The sequence below is a fragment of the Tetrao urogallus genome (assembly GCF_951394365.1).
Source record: "Tetrao urogallus genome assembly, chromosome: Z".
Classification (NCBI taxonomy): Eukaryota; Metazoa; Chordata; class Aves; order Galliformes; family Phasianidae; genus Tetrao; species Tetrao urogallus.
The window spans coordinates 74,348,372-74,374,182 of NC_136816.1; the positions used below are offsets into that span (position 1 = coordinate 74,348,372).

The 25,811-nt window shown below is 48.8% G+C and overlaps 2 protein-coding genes across 2 annotated transcripts; both read right to left on the reverse strand.

The window, feature by feature from the left end:
• Nucleotides 1-9,961: 9,961 nt before the first annotated feature.
• Nucleotides 9,962-10,846, reverse strand: LOC306956998 (UPF0729 protein C18orf32 homolog; the record flags this gene model as incomplete). The annotated part of the gene is made up of 2 exons (XM_079548337.1): nucleotides 9,962-10,036; nucleotides 10,628-10,846. 2 exons carry the CDS (start codon nucleotides 10,844-10,846, stop codon nucleotides 9,962-9,964), a joined length of 294 nt encoding a protein of 97 aa, XP_079404463.1.
• A 2,034-nt stretch (nucleotides 10,847-12,880) lies between these two features.
• On the reverse strand, nucleotides 12,881-16,082 carry RPL17 (ribosomal protein L17; the record flags this gene model as incomplete). Its single annotated transcript, XM_079548551.1, has 6 exons — nucleotides 12,881-12,941; nucleotides 13,304-13,495; nucleotides 14,074-14,172; nucleotides 14,470-14,604; nucleotides 15,923-15,963; nucleotides 16,043-16,082. 6 exons carry the CDS (start codon nucleotides 16,080-16,082, stop codon nucleotides 12,894-12,896), a joined length of 555 nt encoding a protein of 184 aa, XP_079404677.1. The 3' UTR covers nucleotides 12,881-12,893.
• Between the last annotated feature and the right edge of the window lie 9,729 nt (nucleotides 16,083-25,811).

The window sequence follows — 25,811 nt, forward strand, 5'->3', positions numbered from 1 at the left end:
ATCTGCAATGTTAGCCTCCAACACAGCTGCAATCCCAACATCTTGTATTAGAGACTTAGTGCAAATCCACAGTATTCAGAAATGTGAGAAACAAAACGCTAGCATAGTCAAACAGCAGAATATGGCAGGCTATTAGGAAATAAAGATGTGTTCTTTAGCAGGTGAAATCCTACAAAGATAGGGAAAAATGTTTAGGAAAAAACAAACTACACCAATAACCCGTGAACCTCTTAAGAGTCTATAAAGCTTTTTGTAAATGAGACCTATCTGAATCCTCTGCAGAAGCAATTTTGTCACTGTGACCACGCGCAGAAAGTGAAATATTAAGTGAAATCTGCAGAGAAGCACTGAAGGACTGTAAGATGTAATTAGTTAACGAAGGTTTCCAAACTTAGGCTGAGAGCTTACTCAGAACAGGATGAATGCATCTTACCTGAATACAAACTTTGCCACTTAGAAAGAAAAAAAAACCCACAAAAGTCCCAGCATGCATTAATTCTGAGATCACGTCAGTGAATACTAAAGCTAGAGGATCAAGTGGCAAAGAAACAAATGTGAATAATATATGATACTGGATCATTCGTATGTAGAAGAACTGAGGCTCAGGAACTGGGGTTCGAGTTGTACATAGACATCTTAGCCCTGCTGCCCCTGGACCACAAACATCCAGCTCCTACAGAAACCAACAACCTGGGATCAACCGAGATGATCAGAGGGCTGGAGCCGCTCCCCTATGAAGAAAGGTTGAGGGATTTGGGTTTGTTCAGCCTGGAGAAGTCTCCAGGAAGAGCTCATTGTAGCCTTCCAGTATTGAAGGGAGCGTATGAACAGGAGGGGGATTGACTTTTAGGTGGCCTGTTAGTGACAATATAAGGGGGAACAGCTTTAAAGGACATTTGGGTGAGATGTTAGGTTGACATTTTTTACTCAGAGGGTGCTGAGTGCTGGCACAGGCTGCCCAGAGAGGTTGTGGACACCCCAACTCTGGAGGCTTCAAGGCCAGACTGCATGGGGCCCTGGGCAGCCTGAGCTGATGGTTGGCAACCAGCCCACAGGCAGGGGCTAGGACCAGGCCATCTTTAAGATCCCATTCACCCCATGCTGTGCTATGATTCTAAGAAAGCTCTTGGCTCTGGCATACCCACTGAAATAACGGTGATTTGCTGTATTTACTGTACCTTGTATTTGTAATTTACTGTACCTTGGGAGCTCTCCCTCGTCCCCAGAGCCCGGCTGACCTCTTCCAAACAGAAGCAAGGCTGGACACTGGAAAACAGGATTTTTAGAATTTATCTCATCCTCTTTTACCACAGATTTTCCCCAAACTTGATTATGTTAACAGGCACTTTTGTACAGAAAGGCTGCTCTGCAGGACCTCAGTTCCAAGCTCACCTTAGAACACAAGGCTAAGCAGACTCCTATCACATCACAGTAGGAAAGCCAAAAGGAACACACACACGACAGCCCTTTCACCTCAGAGAAGTCAGTCCCAAACACACCAATAGGTTACTTAGCAAATCTACATTTTTCCCCTCCGAATACTCTAAACAAATTCATGGGTCATTAAAAAAAAAAAAGTCTAATTGCTTTTTAAGGCAGAGCACTCTAATTGTTAGCTTAAAAAAAAAAACCTTAGATATTTATTAGCAAGTCTTTTAGTTTAATGCAATAATATCACCATACCAAGACTCTTTTCTCCTCATGAAGCTGTGAACATCCCCAAAGACTCATAACTCACACTGTAAGGCTGTGCAACATGCACACTGTGTTACATGCAACATCTGTTTGGCCACAGAACGCAGCCCCAACATGCAGGAGCAGTTGCTTCAAACCAAACACAAGGAAGCGCCTTGCACATCAGGACCTATTTCAGCCTCAGATAGATGAGGGGAAGCACAGATCTTAAATTCACTGTCCCTTCTAAAAGACTTTGATATTAATTATTAACCATGTTTACAAGAATCTCATTTTTCCTCTTCAGGTTAAAAGCAATTCAGCAGTACGTACAGCATCTGGTCATGACTCTGCATACCAAATCTTCCTGGTAAGAGCAATACACATGCTAGAATTGGAGGTGAAATGGACTTGCAGGACAGCCATCCAATAACTTCAGGCTTCTTAGGCTGTTAATGTCCTATCATTAGTGATAGGACCAGAGGGAATGGTTTCAAGCTACGGCAGGGGAGATTCAGGCTGGACATGAGGAAGTATTACTTTTCAGAAAGGGTGGTCAGGCACTGCAATGGATGCCCAGGGAGGTGGTGGAGTCACCGAGCCTGGGGGAGTTCAAGGAAAGGCTGGATGTTGTGTTGAGGGACATGGTTTAGTGGGAGCTATTGGGAATAGGTGAACGGTTGGACTGGATGATCTTTGAGGTCTTTCCCAACCTCAGTGATTCTATGATTCTATGACTCATGTGCTCCACAGCTTCTGCTGTTTTATTAAACTGCTTTGGCCAACCTTCAGCCAGAGTTCTGCAGTGTTCCCAGCCTCTCCTTTCACATACACAAACACGACAACAGCTTGCAAGCTTAACTCGGGGTAACCTGTACTGCAGAACTCCCAGCAGGCTTGTCACACCCTCTAAGCCTTCTGTTCAAATAATGTTACTGCAGTAGTTACAGTTCCACTAAGTCTCCTACTGGTCTCCCAGTGAGGGCATCCCACTAATCCACCTAGTAAAGCCAGCTTTGAGCAAAGCAGTTCCCCTTTCCACAACTAACCCTCACATGGTTGTCAGGCTGAACCAGCAGGCAGCCTGAAAATACACCTACATACACACATAGAGACACAAATATCAACACACACACATTCAAATGAGACATTCAAATGTCTCATATAATCCTAGAATAAAACGTCCTAGAAGCAGAAGACATTACCAGAAGGTATCATTTAGCTCCAAAATTTGAAGCCTGCTACCCACACAGTACATTTAATTCTCTGATAGTCATTCATATTCCAGCAGTATTTGCAGTCCAATACTTTGTGGACTGAGTATCATACACAACACTCATCTGCAAAACTGAAGAGCAGAGATGGCACCCACAAGTAACAAAGTCTGAACAGACATCAGTTACACCTCAGAGATGATCTCCAACTGAAGGAAGGCATCAGGTTCAACCTTCAAAATCTGCAGACTCATCCTCACTGGGGATTTCCTAATCTCCAGGACAATCCCACTTCTCAGTGGGCAGCCTGACAGCTGATAGCAATGGACACTGAAAGCCTGAAGCAGAAGCACAGCCCTCGAGTTTGTGCCCGGGAATGTTTGTTAGATGTGTTTCATCCACCTCTAGAAGAAGTAGAAAGTTCCAGTAAGCTTGAAGCCCCACTTTTTTGGTTGCCTTTAAGAATCCCAGCTTTCTGCTCTCAGCAATACACTTCTGCACCTCCAGGCACACTGCAAGGGAGACCATCAAAGGCAGCAGGTCACTCCAGTCCCAGCTGAGCTGGGCAGGCACACACACACACTGCTCGCATCCTCACCCACCTGCACTCCTCCTCACTGAGCCCATTCCGAACTGCAGCACACATCAAGGACTGCAAAGCCTTCGTGGAGTCAGAAATGTTATTTCTGTTCATCAGTACACGACCACGCGGAACTTTGGGATGAGAAATGTTCCAAGCAAAAAGATCTGACTAAGAAATGATGTCACCTGCTTCTTCCACTGCCTGCTGCCAGATGTACCGCAAGGGTCCCCATGTCACAATGTGCCAGGCAGCTGCTGCCAGGGGGAAACTTGTTTGTTAACACATATCCAAAGCTTCAAATGCACTGACAAAGGACTGACAGATCTCAAATTGATGCCGATGCTGCAGAACCAGAAAATGTGAATTCCAGCACATAAACGGCAGTTTCCCTTAACAGTACAACCTACTGTTTTCTGCTCACTTCTAGGGAAAGGAAAACCCAGCAAGCAGAAAGTAATCTGACAATTCAATTTACTGCTTAGTTCTCCAAAGTATTCATTATCTGAAAGCAAGAGACAGCGAAGTGACAAAGCTCCCTTCACACAGATGTTTCTGCCCCTGCCTGATGTGTCATGCACTCATCATACTGCACAGCTCAGGGAACTGTTTGGGGGAAGAATCCCTGCTAAATGAGATTAGTGATGCACAAACACTCTGCAGTGAGAACTTATGCCCTTAAGGGCAGCTGCAAAAAAAAAAAAAAAAAAAAATTTAAAAAAAAAAAAAAAATCTTTACAACTCTTAGAATTTAAGATATTTTTCTATTTTTAATCAGAAGAAGCATGAAAAAATGATCTTATTTCAAAGCATGTTAAAAAATAATTTAAAAGAAAAAAAAAAAAAAAAAAAAAAAAGAGCAGAGATGCATCAGCCATACCTCAATGTCTGCCAATGAAAAACACCATCAAACCACTGCTATCAGTGCTTCCCCTACCTGAGTTCCCCAAGGAACTGCTTCTGCTCATGTTCTTTCCCACAGTACTGACTCGTGGTTGCCTCCACAGCTTTCCTACACCTACGTGGGAGTGCTCCTTTCCCTAATTCCAGGCAGAGCTGCCCAGATACCAGTCACTCTCCATTTCTTCTCCACCCACTCCTTTTCAGACTCCAAAACATCCTCGGTTCTGATCTCAAAGAATTTAAGATTACTCATCTGAGCTGTCTGCTGTTTTCTCCTGCAGACAAACACAGCACCCTTTTCGTTCCTCCTGTTCTGCAACCTGCCCTAGTGTCCATGCTGTTCTGCAGCATCCGCCTGAAGCAGGCAGCACTGCTGTGATGTGGTCCCTACAGGTCGCAGTGAAGCTGAGGAGTCCTGCACAGCAGCAGAAGCAATGCATCCTGGCAGATTTGCTGCCAGCAAAGTACACCCTTACAAGGGAGCAGGTGAAAACTGAGGACAACACTTCTGCTCCAGTTCATCTTCCACGTGTGTTTTGTGTGGGAGTCAATCTCCACATTCCAAGGAGCATAAGCTGCTCCTTCCCATCCCACCTCCAGGACAGCCCTTCTGCTCACAGCCAGACAAGAGATCCCAGGAAACCTTGCTTAGGTAGAATATTTCAGAATATTAAAAGAAACTGAATGTTTCTTTTAACAACATTCTGGGAAAGAACTGAAAAGGAGAAAAAAATAAAAGAAGGAAAACGTACCTTCTATAAGTGACACGGAGATGCACGGCTTATGTCATTTCTCAGTGCCATCTCAAGAACCTACAGCTCTGTATTTATAATACAGAAGCACCAGCCAGCAGGACCTGTAGCTCTTGAACAAAAATTGACACTGAATGACACGAGTATCCATTAGTAATCAGTATTCGGGGGGAAAAAGACAGAAGAAAACACAGGATATAAAGAAACGCTCACAAAGTTACATTATGGCACTGGGCAGCAAGAAGCAAATACATGTTTGGACACAGGATGCACATTCTAAGGCAGCATGCCTTTCCACTACTTCTTTCAAGACCCAAAGTCAAAACTACCCTATTTCCAAGCACTAGCCCTTGTATTAGCACTCACTAATTCACATTAAGATTATTTGCCCCTGCTCTCCTCAGTCACTGTGTGTCACAGGAGGCAAACAGCAGGCAGGAACTTAGAAGGAGCTCTGCTGACAGGACACGGGCCTGACAAACACCTTTTGTTACGAAGGTGATGAAACGTCAGGGCTTTCCTCCACCCTGTAAAGGTAAATTAACGTTGACAGGATCTCCAGCAGCCAGAAATAAGCTTTATTACAAGAGAAAACAGCAGGCTACAGCTTTCTGAAGCACAGTTAAACAGCCTTAGGCTGCCATGATGTCTCTCCCAGTTCATCTACCTTTTATGTTTCATATAGGGTGAGTGCAAATGAAGCCACTTGGCAAGAAGTGCAATTACTATCAGGTACAGTAGGCTTCCCACTGCAGAGAACACACTTGGAAGAAACACCCATCCTCACTGACGATGGTTCTTCAGCCACCAAACAGCACTTCTTGCTTTTAATACATCCTTTGCGCAAAAAGACATGTGACTTCATAACCCTGCAAGCCCAACTGTCAGTCATTGGCACACTACGAACAGCCTGGATCTTCCTTTTCATCTGATAAAACATCACTGGAAGCATCAAAGCCACCTACCTTCCATATTCACTTACGTTACATACTTTCCTACTGAATTTAACTCAGACTGCCAAGTGCTGGGAAGAGCAGCAAGGAGCTGACAGCCGCTCCAGCTGTGTGCTGTGTGGATTCCAGCCCACGGAGAGCTCAAAGTAACGCCTTCCTCAGGTCTTTGCAATGCAAGCAGCAATGACAATTTTTAATTTAAAATCAAAGGAGCAATTTCACTGCTTTTTACACAGAAGTTACTAAAATTCAGAATTACACTACACAGTGGCTTTCAACATTAGACTCAATGGCCCAGGAGACTGTTTGCACCTCCCAGCATTCAAGAACTGCCCAACACAAGGGAAAGTAGGCCTGTAATTCTATAGATCACAGAACGGTTTGAGTAGGAAGGGACCCTTAAAGGCCATCAGGTCCCACTCCCTGCAGTGCACAGGGACACCCACAGCTCCAGCAGTGCTGAGCCCACCCGGCCTGACCTCAGCTGTCTGCAGGGATGGGGCAACACCAGCCTTTCTGTGCAACCTGTGCGAGGGCCTCTGGGTAAAGAATTTCTTCTTTCTATCCCATCTAAATTCCTCTTCTTTTAGTTTGAAACCATTTCCCCTCGTCCTATCACCACAGGCCCTGACGAATAGTCTGCGCCCTTCTTTCCTGTTCTTCTTCTTTCCTTCCCCTTTCAATACTGACAGGCCTATCTCAGGTCTCTGCAGAGTCTCCTCCAGGCTGAACACACACCTGTCCTCACAGGGAAGTTCTCTCCATTTGTCCTCACAGGGAAGGTGTCATACCTGCAGCACAGCACCTTACCCCTCAGCACAGGCAATGAAAGAAGTCGAAGACAAGAACCGGTATCAGAGAAAGTATGCTTCACAACCTTAAAATATTTACCACTCTTACTGGATATTACCCTCCAGAAGAGACCAATACGTGGGAAATAACCAGGAAGTGGAGAAAACACTGCATAGGGTGAACTGCTCTCGCATCTCTGAACGCAGGAAGGAGAACCCTCAGCTTCCTCACGGGACCCACAGCACCGTGAAGGTTGGAAAAGATCTCCAAACCCCTCCACCACGCCCCCCGCAGCCACATCCCAGTGGTTTTTCAGCACCACCTCGGACGGTGACTTCGCCACCTCCGCGTTCCACCGCTCTTCGGAGAAGAAATTTCCCCCCGATATCCAAACCCGCCCATTCCCTGGTGCGGGCACAGCCGCGCGGCCTGACGCTCCGCCAACAGCGTGCCCCGGAGGCTTTGACGCCGAGGGAGCCTCGGCCGAGCGCCGGGCTCCGCCTTCCGTTAGGGCCCGGGAGCGCTGAGGCCGCGCTTACCGTGCGAGGACCCGCCGCTCCAATGGCTGCAACGGACACGCACTCAGCGCGCGCCGCGGGGGCGCCACCCGCCGCCCCCCTCCTCACGCAGGCGCACACGCGCCGCTTGCCCCCCGCCTGCGGCCTTTCCACGTCGCCGGCGCTGCGGCGCTGCGCATGCGCCAGGGTGGCGGCCGCGCGGCACGCCGGGAAATGCAGTCCGCCAGGCGGGAGAGCCGCGATGCACGCCGGGAAGTGTAGTCCGCCTGCTTCTAACTAAAGCTGATTTTATGTATATCGCACCAACCGCAAGAGGGCTGCTTAGTTTTTGATGCCTATTTGATACCTGTGGTATTCGATACCTTTAAAAAACCCTGTTTTTTGTTCTTAAACGCAGCTCTGTGCAGTTCTTTGCACTGCATCACAAGACCTCCTGCACCCCTGCCCACCTTCAGGCAGCTTCTTCCTTTCACCTGCTTTTTTTAAGTCATTTTTTGCTCTTCTTGTTGTTTATTCACAATGCAACAGGATCATGAACCCAATCTTGAAAAAGAATAGAAACAGATTCATAAAACAAGTCTCTGCCAGGGCTTTCAGTGCCTATTTTGCTTTCTGCAGATTTTTTGGTTGGCCCTTTCAGTAGATGCTTACACACCTAGAAACGGGGGTAGAAGCCCCACTCTGTTTCATGTTCCATCTCAAAGTATCATTTCAGTAGGAAGAACAAAACAAAACAAAACTGCACGAACAAACGAGCTCCTTCCTGCAAAATGCGAGGAGCCCAAGCACAGCTCTGGCACTTTTTCTCGTGCTCACAGCTGCTAGAAGTGAATGCATTACACAGCACGCCTGTGAGAGGTTACAGGAATGCATTATCTTTTATTACATGAATTGTGGCATAGAATAACAGAACCAGGTTTTCTATCACAAAAGGTATTGCAGGGAGAAAGATGTGCCTGTGAACGATATAAGGGCTTACCCTCCAAGGGTAGTGCAAAGGCTTATTAAGTAATACAAAATTCACCTTCTATTAGACTGGCTCGTTAAGGGAGATTAAGCACCATTATGTCTTACATTTTAAATTCTATGATTAAGAGGAATTTTCTATGCTTGAACTCATTACAAAGATAACAGAACAACACTGGTCCAGTATCCAGCTTGGGCACTGCAGGCTGATTCACACATGCCCTGCCAAAATCTGAGCAGCGGTAGGAAGCAACACACTGCTGCAGCCGACAGCATGGAGTGAAAACTTCTCTGGCAGAAGAAATCACAGCCCAAGAATGAGCCAGGACCTCAGTGACAGTTCAAGGGGAGCAGGATGCCCCTCAGCACTGCAGTGCACTGCCCTTCTACCTGCAATAATTCTTGAATGAACAAAACGCATTAATCAGCTTTTCTTGCTATCATAACACACTCAAGTACTATCTACAAAACATCTCTCTATAACAATGTACAACTGTAAGACTTCTGAGAAAATGATAAGCAGCAATCCCACTTGCTGGAATGGCTAGTTTGGAGTTCTTTGTTTCGTTTCGTTCTGTTTTAGTCTTTTAGATAGTCTTCTGGTTTGGCAGTGGGCACAAAGCAGAAACTGTAACTTCTATACCTACTAAGCACAAAGGCATCATTTTGGGATGCATTTCAGAACCAGAACACATCTTCCCAGGAGGAGGCAGAGCTGGACACGCTGAGAACAGTCCCTTTATCCTGCAGTCAGTAGTTTTATGGCCACCCTCTGTCTGCTGACTGTCCACAGGTTTTCAAAAGTTTCATTACTGCTCTAGATGTTTATTTTAAAGAAGACTAAAAACAACTGTATGAAGCTGCTAATTGTTAAATAAAGTCCTGCTTTATTACAATTCAAGTTACACAAGCACGCTGAAAGAGATTTTTGTCTTTTTTTTTTTTTCTGAAAGATAAGACATGTATCATTTGAAACCACTGCAACAGAATATAAAGCAGCAATTCCCTTGCATCATGTCTTTGTCGATCCTTCTCAGGAAAGAAAGGTAGAAAGTTAAAGAAAAAATGACTGAAAATATCAAATCAAGTCCTTCTATTTCTAGTAAGCTAAGTAAATTTTGCACACAGCATTACTCCTTTAGCTCATCCACAAATCTCACATGGCAGGCTCGGCTCTTCATAATTTTGACCATAATATTTATATTGCCACAATGAAATTAGTAGTTCTTTAACTACGCCAAGATTACAGTTTTCAAGTCGAAGCCTGAAGTATTGCACTCACAGCGAGCAAAACTAAGCAGCAACACATTTAGCTAGACTTATCCACAAACTATGTAATCTAATCTCCAATCATGTCAAATAGATTATAGATTATAGATGCAAAGTGGCTCCAGCGAGGAAAACAAAGAATAACTTAATACAGCTTTCAAACATTTCATATAAGAAATTTGCTAGCTGCCATTGTAGTGGCAAAAGAGATCCTCTCCTGTAAGTGGTAAGGGGTTTTATTCAGCTGTAATGTGCAAAGAACAAAGTCTCAGTGTGAGAAATAGCAATCACCAGTTCATGTTGGACACAAGGGGAATGAAATCCGTAGGAATGAATTCCTCTAATCTGCTTTCTTGTCAGACACTTCTGTTGATCCCTTTGCAGCAATTCCGTTTGCAACCCCATTGCTTTCAAACTGCAAATAAAAGACAACACCTTTAAAATGAGATGTCTAAAACCATCTTTATACCCAGGACAGTAATATATGGTGATGAAAACTACTCTTGTAAGCACAGCCAGTGAAGACTCATGCAGAATCTGCCTAAGAACCAACGTGATGGAATTTCTTTAGATTTACACATGACTGTTTAGGGTGGAGGATGAGGGCAAAGCTCTCAAAAGTTCTGTTTTTTGCTACAAGAGATACATAAACGCAGAGTTTCAGCATTTTACCCCATTATGAGTGGCAGAGCTAGCAGAATAGTTACTTTTTATAGTCTCTTTCATGCATCAGGTTCAACTGATTGATCACTTCACTTCCTGCTTTTCCGAAAGAACAGCCTGAGTCCTGTCTTCAAGCTTTTTCAGAACACAGGTGCAATTCCTGTCCTCCCAAAACCTCCCAGAAGCTGTCTGGAAGAAACTGCTATTTCCGACCAGCTCAGTACTGACAGCTCCCTTTCAGCAGTAAATAGCCAAAAAATCTTCTCTGAAAACACCCAGCTTCTGTGGTGCCCACAACTGCCCTACCTAGAGATTCCCTCACTAGCTAAGCACATCACCTTACCGTGTAAGTTCCAGATTCATCCCCCTTATCTCTCTGTGAGGCTGAAGGTGGATTTCCAGCACTGCCTCCTTGGCCTTGCTTGGTGGCTGTTTCTTGCACAGCTCTCTTGGACCACACACGCTTAATGAAAGGAGCAATAATGGGATAGATGTAGGGCTCAAGGAATTTCTTGTAGACCCAGAGAAGAACAGGAATGACAATACAAGGGATGCACACCATGGCTTCCTCTCCTTCTGTGACGAAGCTGAAAAGCAAAAACGTTAACAGTTTTTGTATGCCTCAAGTTAAGAAAACACAAAGTCTTAAGAAAGGGCTGCAATTAATGTTTAAAGAAAAAAGATCTCTTAAAACCAGATTTTTAAAGTTCTAAAATGTTATTCCCTAAGCTGAGAGCAGCTGTACATTCCACTGCTATAAAATCCTTAGGGACAAAAAGGGCAACACTCTTGACACTTCGGTAGTAATCTTTGTTAATTCATCATCCCCACAGCTCAAAGTCAGAAAAAATGCATTCAGAAAATCAAACAAACAAACAAACAAAAATAGGATCTGAGAAGAATATGTGCTACTTTCTTCCACCTGCACTGGACTGGGACTCATTTGATCTGCACCAATTCAATACAATTTGCCAAACTACTAGAAAATTAAGAATCCCCTGCCTCCCAAAACCTGTGATTTTGGGAGTTACTTTCAAAAACAGCAGCCCAAAGTCTGCAATGAACAAAGCAGAAAAGCAAAAACCAGAGTGCAAGGGCAGAAAGTGCAACTGGGAGAGGAACTGGTTAAGCAGAATGAGAAATGTCCCTTTCCGTGGTGGTAAGGTACCACTTACGCTATGCTCAGCTGCACAGTACAACTCTAACCTTCACGTTTCCCTTTCTTGGATGCTAACACCTGGATTCCCACATTAAAACACACAACAAAAGCTTTCCACAGTCCTTCCATGAAGCTGCATACTCTCTCTTGGGACATCCAGTACTCTTTTCAAATTATCCCCATGTAGCCCCAAGCAGGCCATGTGAAATAGCAAATCAGCTTCCAGGTGATAGCTTCCAATGACAGTTCTGCCCTCTTCCAGTGTAAGTACAGGAGCTGACTGCCTCTGAAGCCAGATGGGAATCTTACACTGCAAAAATATGCATGAGGCAACCCTCCAAAGCCATCTGAATAGACTTATGCACTTGGTGCCTGAATTCCTAGATATCAAATCTTCAGTGAAACCGTGAGGAATTATCCACCTGCTGAAGAATGACGGAAACAACAGGCTGCCTTTCTGAGGCCACTCTGAGCAGTCACTGTGCAGACAAATAATAGCACTGTCAGATGCAGAAGCAAGCCACAAAAACTAAAACAACAGCCCTAAAATATTCAAACATTGTTTCAAAGTTTATTCTGTGCTTTCATGATGCCTTGTTGCCTGGCTGGCAGGCAATTGAGGGTGAAATTGTAATAGCAAGCTTACTATTCTGTCAAATATCCTTTTGTTTGTCTCTCAGCTGCCCACATGCGAGTGAGCAGAAAGAACAACCATGACATGGCACATTTAAACGCATTTGGTCTTTGTTTCCCACTTTTAATTCCATTATTATTGAACTTTTCTCATGGAAACAAAGCAAAACAAACAAAAAATAAAGATATGCAAACAAAAGAAGTTTATCTCCAAAAAAAGGACAAGCTGGTCCTCCGCTGTGTTACTACCGGCCCTCAGGCCTAGAATCTGCCCGGTTCCGTTAAATCGCCGAGCCGCCGCCGGCTGCATTTTCCCTCAAGGCACGAGCACAACAGCCGGAGAGCCCCAGGAACGAGCGAAGCGCGGCTCCAGCAGCGCTAAAACAAACAGCTCCCACCTCCTGCACGTATTTCACCCGGCTGGAGGAACGAGGGGCCTGCAGAACAGCGGCCGCAGGGACCTCCGCCCGAGCCGGGACACGCCGCTTACCTCAGCCACCCAGCTGCAGCCGCACCGGAAGTAGTCCGCCCTCCTGCTTCCGGCGGATGCGCGTAATGGCTCTGCCCAATCAGAGGCGGAGAGCCTCGTGGCCCCAACCCAAGGAAGTGACGTACACTGCTAGCGTCACCAGGGGCGGGACTTCCTGCTTAGGAGCTGTGCAACGCTCCCCCGCGCCACCTCGGCGCTTGCTGCCGCCAGTGGGGAACCGCCCCAGGAGGACACGCCGAGCGCTGCAACGTTCCTCGAACATCGCACAAACCCACACAAGACATTTAAAGTTTTTAACTTTATTTATGTACATCTGCTGTTTCTGATTTACTCCCGAGCCATCAGTTTCTGCTTCTTCAGCTTCTTCTGGGATATCTGAAAAACAAAGAAGGAAACGGTGGTAAGGGGTACGGTTACACATCAGCCTTCAAAACTCCGTGCTCGCCCTCTTTGCCCTCTCTCTGCATCCATGTTTACATGCACGCACCATGAATGCTGTAACTCCTTCAGAAGGCAGCAATAAATTCTCTGCAATATGCACACCAACACAAGTGTTTCTAAGTTATCACTGCTGTCTTTAAATTAACATCAAGGTTGCTCAGAAATGACTTTTTTTTTTCATGAGTATTCCAAAGGTGTCCTAAGATAAGACATCACAGCAACCCTTCTGTCTGAACACACTGCTTCCTGGAGACATTAAGAAATGAGAAGACATTGAGTGCGTGATGCCTTTTTACCTTTTTCTTTTGAGCAACTTCTTCTTCTGGCTTGGGGACAATTTGCTCCTTCTCAGTGAGGATCATCTCGATGTGGCAGGGGGAGCTCATGTAGGGGTTGATCCTCCCGTGAGCTCTGTAGGTGCGCCGGCGCATTTTGGGAGCCTTGTTCACCTGGATGTGCTCTATCACCAGAGAATCCACATCCAGACCCTGGGGGGGGGGGGGTAAAATTAAAACACTGTGCCTCACTTCTCCCTGCAACGATCTCCGCAGCATACAAACAAGAATAACCACCCCCCTGCTGCACATTATACGGATTTCAGGTTGAGTCTTTTACCTGGCAGGGACAAACTAAAATCAGAAAAACAGAATACTCTCCTGCATGTCACAATGGAAGTACCTTCGCTGATGGCTCAGAAAAAAAGTTATTATTTCATGGTTATTCCAAAGGTGTCCTAAGATAGTCATCACTGCCATCAAAGCTGCCAAATAAAGCGTTGAACACATAGCAAAGATACAAGCTGACCCCAAGTCTACAGGTCTTGTTTTCTGTGAATTTTAAGAGATGAACCTCATAGAATAAGCACGCATCAGATAACTCTCCATGAACTACCTGAGAAAAACTCTCACTCACTCCAACTTAACACAGCACAGTTCAAACAGTAAACGAAATCTTCTACGCCATGCTTTCAGCTACAGAGCAGATCCTCACTTTTTGTTTGAGCCACTGAGCTCAGGATCACAGAGTCAGAAGAACACTTTCCAGTTAGTAACATTACCCAGCCTACCTTGAGCTCAGCATTGCTCTCTGCGTTTTTGAGCATGTGCAGCAGGAACTCCGCGCTCTTCTTGGGCCAGCGCCCCTGAGTCCAGCCCCACTGCTTGGCCTATGACAAAAAGAGCTCTGGTTTGGTTCTGGTACCTGACCCGTCCATGCCAATAACTTCCTGTTACATGACTTTTAATAAGATTGCTCAGAATACAAGTTTCTTTTCACGTTGAATCCAAAGGTGTCCTAAGAAAGTCATCACAGCAATCTCAATTAACAGTTCTCCCACTCACATTTTCACAGATTATCACCAATGACTGATCCCCTCCACGCTGTCTGAATGTCACCTTCTACCTCTACTGTAAAGAAGTGTAGCCAAAGCACCCATCCCACACTGTCCCATCTGCATCCTCACCTGGGCACATCGACCAACTCCTCCGTTGTAGCGACGGAAGGGAACACACTGCTTCTTCAGGGTCACATCCTTCAGGTACTTGGTGGCCTTGCGGATGTGCATGCCCTTGATGGCCTGGGCAGTCTCACGAGTGTTCTAAAACGCACAGTGACAGCTCCCTTTAATGCTTCTTCCCAAATTACAACAGGAGTTGTGATAGGACAAGGGAAAATGATTTCACCCTAAAGCAGATTTAGACCGGATATAAGAAAAAAGTTCTTTGCAATAAGGGCAGTGAAGCACCAGCACAGGCTGCCCAGAGGTGGTGGATGCATTGCTGTTGCAGGTGCCCGTTTGTTCACGTGGCCCTTAAGGTCCCTATCAACTCAAACCATTCCAAGATTCTGTGATTTAAAGCCACTTGTCCCTTGTCTCTCTTTCTGATCAAGCAACCATCTTTCCCTTCCAGTTTCCTTTCTGCCATGAATTCAGTCCAATAGAAACACTCAAAGCAAACCCACAAACAAACAAAAAAAGAAAACCATACTTTCCTTTGCTATAATTCTTAGTCTGAACTCTACTACTGAGCTTGCAGCCAACTCCATCATACCTTCCTTGTTTTTCACCCCATGGCTACAGCTTCTCAATCAGAAATATGAGTGCTTATATTTATCACAGCTCCCTTTTTGGCAACTATTCCAAAAAACAGAAGCCTGAGTAATCAATGCACGTTAAACTGTAATCAGGCTGAGGGAGCTGGGCTTGTTCAGCCTGAAGAAAAGCAAGCTGTGGGGTGACCTCATTGCAGCCTTCCAGGACCTAAAGGGAGCCTACAAACAGGAGGGGAATCAACAATTTGAAAGGGTAGGACAAGGGGAAATGGTTTGAAGGTGAGGGAGGGAAGATTGAGGTTGTATGTCAGGGGGAAGTTCTTCACTATGAGAGTGGTAAGGTGCTGGAACAGCTGGCAGAGAGGCTGTGGATGCCCTGTCCCTAAAGGTGCTCAAGGCCAGGTTAGATGGGGCCTGGGCTGCTATGAAATGTGGAGGTTGGTGGCCCCGCGTGTGGCAGGGGATTGGAGATTTGTGATCCTTGAGGTCCCTTCCAACCCTGGCCGTTCTGTGGTTCTGTGTCTGATATGGAATCTCACAAAAAGCTTGATCACAACGTATAAATACAAGCTAGAAAACCTAATGCTAATATAAATAAGGGAATTAAAAAGTGGAAAAGGGGCAAAGAAGAAAAAACAGCAGGGATAAAGTATCAATGCTTTAGGTGCTCTGCATTCAGTGTGCTCTTGTTAAAAAAGTCAACACCGCCATAACATTACAATGACGCGAAGTCACATCATTGTAATGCAGTCCACATCCAATGATGTGGAGCAGGCCATGACCTACATCAACCACGCTAAAAAAAGCCATTTCCTTCAAAAACGAGCATTTGGTGTCATACCCACCACTGTGTGTTCACGTACCTTGAAGTGCACGCGCAGGTTGGAGCCCCTGGACTTGCATGCTGTAAAGAGAAAAGGCAAAAGGGATGAGACAGACGCCCCGCTGCAGCCCTATGGGGAGGCAAGCAGAGCAGCACTCACACTTGGTGGGGTTCTCCGGATCCAGCGAGTAGCGCACCATCTTCGGAGCTCAGCTGCATGAAAAAAAGACGACATACACCGTAATGCAGGCAGAAGGCGGACTGTGCAATTCAAGGCCGAGCCCTAACCCGAAAAGCTGCTCAGAGGTCACATTTCTTTTCATAACTCAATTCAAAGGTGTCCTAAGAGAGTCATCACCGCAGCCACGGCCCTCTGCGGCCCTCTGCGGCCCTCTACCGCCCAACGGGCCTCTGCCGCCCCACGATCCCCCCGCCATCGCTAACCCCGCCAGTACCGAGGGCACTGAACGACCCCGCGTCCCTCCACGCCTCCCCATGGCATCTCGCGGCGGGATGGGGCAGGATGGGACCGGATTGTAGCAGCACCCCAGCCCGCCACAGCTGCTCACCTCGGAGGGAAAGCGGAAGAGGAAGGGCGGGACCGGGAGAGGGCGGGGAGTGCCTCAGCTCTCGCGAGAGTTCGGGGGAGGCGAGATTGACGGGAATGAGGGAGGGAGTAAGGAAGGGGAGAGAGCGCGGCGCTGCTTGTGTGAGGCTTTCGCGTGGAGGGTCTGTCCTTGCCTGGAGCTCCACAGCTCGGCCTGACGTGTCAAAATAAAACGATGGAAGCTTTGTTGCCAAAGATACCCTTCGTAAATGCGAAGTGTGATTGATCCCAATGGCTGATTGAGATGGTAAAATCACAGAATGGCCAGGGTTGGAGGGGACCTCAAGGATCACGAAGCTCCAACCCCCTGCCGCATGCAGGACCACCAGCCTCCACGTTTCATAGCAGCCCAGGCTGCCCAGGGCCCCATCCAGTGTGGATGAATCAACCCAGAATGGCCTGGGTTGCAAAGGAGCACAATGCTCATCCAACTCCAACCCCCTGCTGTGTGCAGCATCGCCAGCCAGCAGCCCAGGCTGCCCAGAGCCACATCCAGCCTGGCCTTGAATGCCTGCAGGGATGGGGCATCCACAGCCTCCTTGGGCAACCTGTGCCAGTGCCTCACCACCCTGTGAGTGAAAAACTTCCTCCTAATATCTAACCTTGAGCCTCCCCTGTCCCCTGTATTGAACTCCACTTGGGGGAGAGTGATGTAGCAGTGGAGAGCTTATGGGTGAGAATCAAGGGGCAGGCTGGTAAGGGTGACACTGTTGTGGGTGTACTACAGGCCCTCTGATCAGAATGAGGAGGTTGATGAGGCCTTCCATAAGCAACTGGATGTAGAGTCACGTTTCCAGGCGCTGGTGTTTATGGGGGACTTATCCAGATATTTGCTGGATGACCAACATGGCCAGGCACGCACGGTTCTTGCAGTGCATTGAAGACAACTTCTTGATGCAGGTGGTGGAGGAACCGACGCGGGGAGGGATTTTACTGGACCTTATTCTCACCAACAAGGATGGACTTGTTAAGGAAGTAAAGGTCGAGGGCAGCTTGGGTTGTAGTGATCGTGAGATGGTGGAGTTCAAGATCCTGAGTGGAAGAAGCAAAGCAAAAAGTAGGATTGCTACCCTGGACTTTAGGAGAGCCAACTTCGATCTCTTCCGGGACCTACTTGGAGCTATCCTGTGGACTAGGGTGTTAAGAGGTAAGGGGGCCTGTGAGAGCTGGTCAGCATTTAAACAGCTCTTCTTCCAAGCTCAGGATCAGTGCATCCCTGTGTGCAAGAAATCAGGAAAGGGAGACAGGAGACCTGTGTGGATGAGCAAGGAGCTCATGCACAAGCTCAAAGGAAAGAAGAAGGTCCGTGAAATGTGGAAAAAGGGTCTAACCACTTGGGAAGAATACAGGAATGTAGTCAGGGCCTGCAGGGATGCGACGAGGAAGGCTAAAGCCCGCCTGGAATTAAATCTGGCTAAAGTGATAAAGGATAATAAAAAAGGCTTTTTTAAGTATGTTAACAGCAAAAGGAAAACTAGAGAGAATGCGCGCCCCTTACTAAGTGAGGGGGGTGTTCTGGTAACGGGGGATGCTGAGAAGGCAGAGATACTGAGTGCCTTCTTTACTTCTGTCTTCAGTGAAAAGGCTCTCCCTCAGGCTTTCCATACCCTAGAGGTTAGTGAGAGGGTCTGGGGAGTGGGAGACTTCCCTTTAGTCAAGAAAGAGGTGGTGCGTGAGCGCCTAGGCAGTACTAAGGTCCACAAATCCATGGGACCTGATGGGGTGCATCCACGTGTGCTGAGGGAGCTGGCGGAGGTCATTGCCAAACCTCTCTCCATCATCTTTGAGAGGTCTTGGATAATGGGGGAGGTCCCTGAAGACTGGAGGATAGCCAATGTCACTCCGGTCTTCAAAAAGGGCAAGAAGGAAGACCCGGGTAATTAAAGGCCTGTCAGCCTCACCTCTGGCCTGGAAAGGTGATGGAACAGCTTGTGCTGGATGTCATCTCCAGAAAACTGGAAGAGAAGGGGGTTATCAGGAGTAGTCAGCATGAATTCGCTAAGGGGAGGTCGTGCTTGACCAACCTGGTGGCCTTCTATGATGTTGTCACATGCTGGGTGGATGGGGGAAGAGCGGTAGATGTAGTCTACCTTGATTTTAGAAATGCATTTGATATTGTCTCCCATGACATCCTCATAACAAAGCTGAGGAAGTGTGGGATAGACAAGTGGACAGTGAGGTGGTTTGAGAACTGTCTGACTGGCAGAGCACAGAGGGTCGTCGTTGGTGGTGCAGAGCCTGGCTGGAGACCTGTAACCAGTGGTGTCCCCCAGGGGTCTGTGATGGGTTTGGTCTTGTTCAACATCTTCATCAATGACCTTGATGAGGGGATAGTGGCCACCCTCAGCAAGTTTGCTGATGATACAGAGTTGGGAGAATTGGCTGACACGCCTGAAGGCCGTGCTGCCATTCAGCAAGACCTGGACAGGCTGGAGAGCTGGGCAGGAAGAAACCAGATGAGGTTCAACAAAAGCAAGTGTGGAGTCGTACATGTAGGGAGGAAGAATTGCATGCACCAGTACAGGTTGGGGGATGAGCTGCTGGAGAGGAGCTCTGCAGAGAGGGACCTGGGAGACCTGGTGGCCATGTTGCCCATGAGCCAGCAGTGTGCCCTTGTGGCCAAGAGGGCCAATGGCATCCTGGGGTGCATTGCAAAGAGCGTGGCCAGCAGGTCGAGGGAGGTGATCCTCCCCCTCTGCTCTGCCCTGGTGAGGCCTCATCTGGAGCACTGCGTCCAGTTCTGGGCTCCCCAGTACAAAAAAGACAGGGATCTCTTGGAAAGAGTCCAGCGGAGGGCCACCAAGATGGTGAGGGGCCTGGAGCATCTCTGCTATGGAGAAAGGCGGGGTGAGCTGGGTCTGTTCAGCCTTGAGAAAAGAAGACTGAGAGGGGACCTGATCCCGGTTTATGAACATCTGAGGTGTGGGGGCCATAGTAGCGAGGCCAGTATCTTTTCATTGGTACGTGGAGGCAGGACAAGGGGAAATGGACATCAGCTGCAGCACAGGAAGTTCCGCAGGAATGTGCGCAAGAACTTCTTTACAGTGAGGTGACGGAGCACTGGAACAGGCTGCCCAGGAAGGTGGTGGAGTCTCCTTCTCTGGAGATGTTCAAGTCTCACCTGCACGCCTACCTGTGCGACGTGGTGTAGGGAACCTGCTTTGGCAGGGGGTTGGACTCGATGATCTCTAGAGGCCCCTTCCAACCCCTACAATTCTGTGATTCTGTGATATTGCAGTCTATCCATGAGCGTGGTCATGGTTACGTGATTTGTAGCTCACACCACACAAAAGGCCCAGGAGAAGGGTTAATGGGTGCCACAGCCACAGTGGGTGCAGAGAGCACCGGCTCTCGTATGGCGCAGTGTTGTGTAGGGTGTGTGCGTGAAGGATGAACCTCGGAAAGGACAGACACTGGGAACGAGGCGTGCTTCTGCTTTCTAATCTTTTATTGGAGATGCGTAAGCCCCGCTAGGGGCGCCGGGGGCGCCGCCTCTTGCAGGGTGGAGGAGCGCGCTGGGCGCTGCCGGCCCTCCTCTTGGTGGGGCGCCGGGACCCCCCAGCCGAGCGCTTCCTGCCCCGGCCGCGAGCGGAGGGGCCGCGGCTGCGGCGCTGCTCGGAGGGACCGGCTGCCTCGGGACCCGGCTCCTCGCCAGGACGTGTGCCGAGGGCCCCGCTGGACGTGCCGGGGAGCTCCTCTGCGTCGGGAGCCGCAGAGCTGCCGGTGGGCACGACGCGGGGAGCGACGGCGACTTGCGGGGAGGCGGCGGGTCCGGACGGGGACGCGGGGCCGACCCGCTGCTCCTGGGCAGCGCTGGCATCTTCGACGCCCAGCAGCCTCCGGGCCCCCTGGCCGCACCGGCTCTCGATAGCTGTGATGAGGCCGTCGATGAGCGGTGCGGAGCTGGCTCCCAGGGCGTGCTGTGTGCACTCCACCAGGACGTCCCGGTCCGGCCCCACCTGGCACAGGAATGCCAGGATCATGCTCTTCAGCCAGTTGATCTTCCACCAACGCAGCTCCCCGTTGCGGCCCAGTTCTTGCTCCAGCCAGGGCAGCACCGGCTCCAGGATGTCTCGTCGGACCCTGAAAAGTGCCGCCCACTGCTCCGGCAGGAGGCCGCCCACTCGCTCCGGCTCCTCGGCCATGGGCTCAGGGGACGGCGGTGGAAGGGGTGGGAGAAGTTCCTCCTCGCTGTCAGCATCGGTGGCAGCGGTGGCGCCGAAGCCGGCGGGCACCGGCAGTGAGGGCGGGGAAACGATGCAATCCACGAACTGATTGTCTCCCCGCACACAGACCCGGATGGTCTGCATGGCCGTCCTGCACAGCGGGCAGCTGTCCCTCAGCCTCGCCCACCGCTGGATGCAGCCAACGCAGAAGGTGTGATTGCAGGGAATCACACAGGCCGTGTCGTGCCGCACGTCGCGGCAGACGGGACACGTCCATGCCTCTTCTGCAGCCATGGTCTTCTCGCTGCAGGGGCTGGGAGAACCGAGAATGACCAGCTGTTCTCCCTCAGTGCAGCCGCAGAGGTGCTGTCTGCCCTGCAAGAGGAAGGAAGGTCACAGTCACTCGCTGCCCCAGGCTGTGCGAGTCCTCAGCACAAAGCCCTCCCAAGCCCACAACTGGGCCTTCTCGTGCTCCCCGCTGGCCCAGGGCCAGGCTCCCCACGGCTGCCCTGAGGGACCCAGGTGTCCCCGCACCACTCACCTCTGCTGCTGCGGGTGCGCTCCGTAGGGTCCCGGCTGCCTGCACGAGGCAGGGCCGGGGAAACAGACGCGATGCTGCGGGGTCAGGCACTGAGATGCTGCGAGCAGCCCCAGGCACGACCCAGCACAGCACAGCCAAAACCTTGCTCGACCTGCAAGCCTCGCAGAGCTGCTCAGCACGGTCCAGGAACGAGCCAGACTGAGCCAGGCGCGGCCGGCACCCCACTATGAGCAGTGAGGGCAAGGCTCTCACAATCCATCACCCGGCGACGTCACAGCCTGTTGCTCGGTGACATCATAGACTCATCCGGATTGGCAAAGACCTCCAAGATCATCAAGTCCAACCTCTAACCTAGCACTTCCAAATCTACCACTAAGCTATGTTCCTAAAGACCACATCTACATGTCCTTCAAGGCTGGGGACTCATTCTCTTACCTGTCCAGGAAGAAAAGACGAAGTAAAATACCTTCTCCTGAAAGGCAAGCAAACTGTCATAGGCACGAATTGGCCAACAGCAGTCACCAGCACTGAGAGGAGACATAACGAATGTCATTTTAGAACAGACTTACAGGGCATGGCCTCCACTCCATAATGCCAGCTCGATGTCGGTGTAGTCCCACTGTCCAGTCTCACAGCAGCTTTGTTCCTGCACATACAAACTGTCTGACACATTTTGCACATTCCAGTTTCTCCAAGATAGATGATGATACATATTAATACAAGTTTTCAAGGAGCACCATGGTGAAATGCTTTACACAATACAACATCAGATAACAATTGTCAGTTCCAGAAGGATTATACACTGATAGGTATTTGCTTCATTAATTACACGTGCATGCATGTGTAGCCTTCCGCATCGTGCTGTAAGATGGATGCATCTGATGATCACTTACCATGCTCTTTGAGCAACATGGTCCAAACACAAACGTGTACGTTAGTGTGAAATTCAAACAGAACAGCTATCCTGTAGGCTTTGGTCCTCTCGCCTGTGTATCTACCCAAGCTGTGCAGTTTTATGGGAAATCAAAGCAAGCCTTGAGTTGCTTAACTTTTGGAAATCTTGACATAGCAACTTGAGGAGGAAAGAGGGAAAGGGGGAGGAATGGAGAGAGATCGCCAGTCCTGGATCCAGCGTCTGGCCTGCCAGTGGGGTGTCAGGTGTGGAGAGAAAGCGCCCCCCCTAGGCTTGTACATGTGCTTCCCCATAATCCCCAGTACTTTTGGAGCCTTCTCTTGTCCCAGTTCCAGGACTGGTTGAGACATCTATCAAACCAGGAGAAACTGTCAGCTTTATTGGGCAATTAGGACTGAAGTTTCTCAGGAATGGCAACATAATGGTGAATTATCTTTGACTTGGTGGGCACACGAAACGGCTAGGAAGAGATACAAAATAGAGATGTACTCAGGACTGAGAAGTGGAGGTGAACATGAATGATATCCACCCTCAGCAAGTTTGCTGATGATACAAAGTTGGGAGAATTGGCTGACACGCCTGAAGGCCGTGCTGCCATTCAGCAAGACCTGGACAGGCTGGAGAGCTGGGCAGGAAGAAACCGGATGAGGTTCAACAAAAGCAAGTGTGGAGTCGTACACATAGGGAGGAAGAATTGCATGCACCAGTACAGGTACAGGTTGGGGGATGAGCTGCTGGAGAGGAGCTCTGCAGAGAGGGACCTGAGAGTGACCTGGTGGCCATGTTGCCCATGAGCCAGCAGTGTGCCCTTGTGGCCAAGAGGGCCAATGGCATCCTGGGGTGCATTGCAAAGAGCGTGGCCAGCAGGTCGAGGGAGGTGATCCTCCCCCTCTACTCTGCCCTGGTGAGGCCTCATCTGGAGTACTGCGTCCAGTTCTGGGCTCCCCAGTACAAAAAAGACAGGGATCTCTTGGAAAGAGTCCAGCGGAGGGCCACCAAGATGGTGAAGGGCCTGGAGCATCTCTGCTATGGAGAAAGGCGGGGTGAGCTGGGTCTGTTCAGCCTTGAGAAAAGAAGACTGAGAGGGGACCTGATCCCGGTTTATGAACATCTGAGGTGTGGGGGCCATAGTAGCGAGGCCAGTATCTTTTCATTGGTACGTGGAGGCAGGACAAGGGGAAATGGACATCAGCTGCAGCACAGGAAGTTCCGCAGGAATGTGCGCAAGAACTTCTTTACGGTGAGGTGACGGAGCACTGGAACAGGCTGCCCAGGGAGGTGGTGGAGTCTCCTTCTCTGGAGATGTTCAAGTCTTGCCTGCGCGCCTACCTGTGCGACGTGGTGTAGGGAACCTGCTTTGGCAGGGGGTTGGACTCGATGATCTCTAGAGGCCCCTTCCAACTCCTACAATTCTGTGATTCTGTCTCGGTTTAAAACCATTCCCCCTTGTCCTGTCATTATCCACCCTCACAAACAGCCGTTCCCCCTCCTGTTTATCCGCTCCCTTCAAGTGCTGGAAGGTCACAATGAGGTCTCCATGGAGTCTTCTCTTGTCCAAGCTAAACAAGCCCAGTTCCCTCAACCTTTCGTCATAGGAGAGCTGCTCCAGCCCTCTGATCACCTTAAAGAGATTCGTGGGTTGTTTGTGTCAGTATTCCTTATGAGATGTGTGACTGGAGGAATTAGGAATTAGCCATGGCAGATTCCTTTCTGTGCAGGAAAGACGGTTGTTGGAGCCAAGAAAGCCGCGGTGAAACATCAGCTGAAGGCCAGCGCGGTTTGCAGAGCCGTGAAGCCAGCAGCAAGTCCGAATGCTGCAGCTAGGTGGCAATCCAGGATGAGGATAGAAAGTATCCAGGAGATGCTTCTGTATTTCTTACAAAAGATAGCGGTGTTAAAAACTGCAGCAGTGTTAAAAATAGGCATGTCAAAGATTTACTTGTTACCAGAAAAGATGTTTGTCATTTTAGGCTGCTTTTGAAACCATGACTGTTTGGGAAATTTGGCTAAACAACTCTTTAAGAAAATATGAAATATCTGAAATATCTCCTGAAGGTTGTACCTAGTTACAACAGAACAACCAGCAAGAAAAGCTTGAGTGGGCAAAAGGAAAACACCTGCATGGCCATTAGTCTATGTCCAGACACCTCGTGGTGTTAGAAAGGTCCAATTCTGCACTTAGAGGAAGCAGAGCAGAGCAAGAACTGCTGCCCATGTAAATGACTGCTGAGCTATTTCTGGATCTCTTGTTTGGTGCTAATAAACCCCAAAGCTTTGAAGCTAGGATTTCACCCAGATGGGAAGAGGAAAATATTTGAACTATCACAAATATTTACATGGATGGAAACTGTAGAGCTGTAATTGTAACTGCAGCTTTCCATTCACCTGCCTTAAAAGGTGCCTTTCCCTTTGCTGTCAAAGGGGAAGCTTGTCTGCATGTCTCCAAGCAACCTGTCAAGCGCCTACAAGAAGAGAAAACTTACAGCACTGCTGTACACATGCAGATATTGGTTGTTTGTTTTATACACAAGCAGGGGGGGTTGAGGGAAGGAAGGGGAGAAGAGAGGAAGAGAGGAAGGGAGGAAGGGAGGAAGGGAGGAAGGAAGGGAGGAAGGAAGGGAGGAAGAGAGGAAGAGAGGAAGGGAGGAAGGGAGGAAGGAAGGGAGGAAGGAAGGGAGGAAGGGAGGGAGGAAGGGAGGAAGGGAGGAAGGGAGGAAGGGGGAAGGGAAGGAACGGAAGGAAGGGAAGGAAGGAAGGAAGGAAGGAAGGGAAGGAAGGGAAGGATGGAAAGGGAAGGAAGGGAAGGATGGAAAGGAAGGGAGAAGGGAGGAGGGAGGAGGGAGAAGGGAGAAGGGAGAAGGGAGAAGGGAGAAGGGAGAAGGGAGAAGGGAGAAGGGAGAAGGGAGAAGGGAGAAGGGAGAAGGGAGAAGGGAGAAGGGAGAGGAAAAGGGGTGGGGGAGGAAGAAAGGGAGAAAGGAAGGAAGGGGGGAAGGAGGGAGGGAAGGAGGGAGAGAGGAACATTTAGTAGCCCATGCTCTGAAGCACATGCTTGTTTTTGGTGTGGAATGGTTTTCACCAATTAGCACTTCCGTCATCATCCGTGGGATCAGAAGCTGCTCAAACCTCAATGCATACAACCATGGTGGTAATGTGAAGGAGGATCTGCACTGTGAAAACACACATAACAACATGCCTCAGTGGTGTATTACTGGAGAAAAATAAACGGACACGAGAAAGTGTCTTCTCTGGGATCCCATGATTTTGAGGAGCAATACAAATGGAAAAAATAAAATAAAATCTCAGAGATTAGTTCCAGTGCTTTCTTGCGGATTCAGTTTTGTGTGGAATGATAATATTTCCAGATGTAAATCAAAGGGAGCAAAAATTAAGCATTTAAGTCCAAAATCGTGTTCCTTGAAACTCCTGAATTGGGAGCAGCTGTCTCCTAATCCTCCTGGAACTGAAACCCCATAGGATTTAACCTTAAACTCCCCTGGTGCCATCCCTCTTAACACTCCAGCCTGTACCACCCAGCCCTGGCGACTCAGGAAGTGTTCTGTGCATAGATCCAACTGTTCCTCTGCTTTGTGCTTTGGACCATTCCACTGGGAAGGGTGGCTGCAGAGCGGAGTAGAGCCCAGCAGCTTAACCTATGGCACAGCAGCCACGGAGCACTTCCAGGATGTGAGAGACCCACATTGG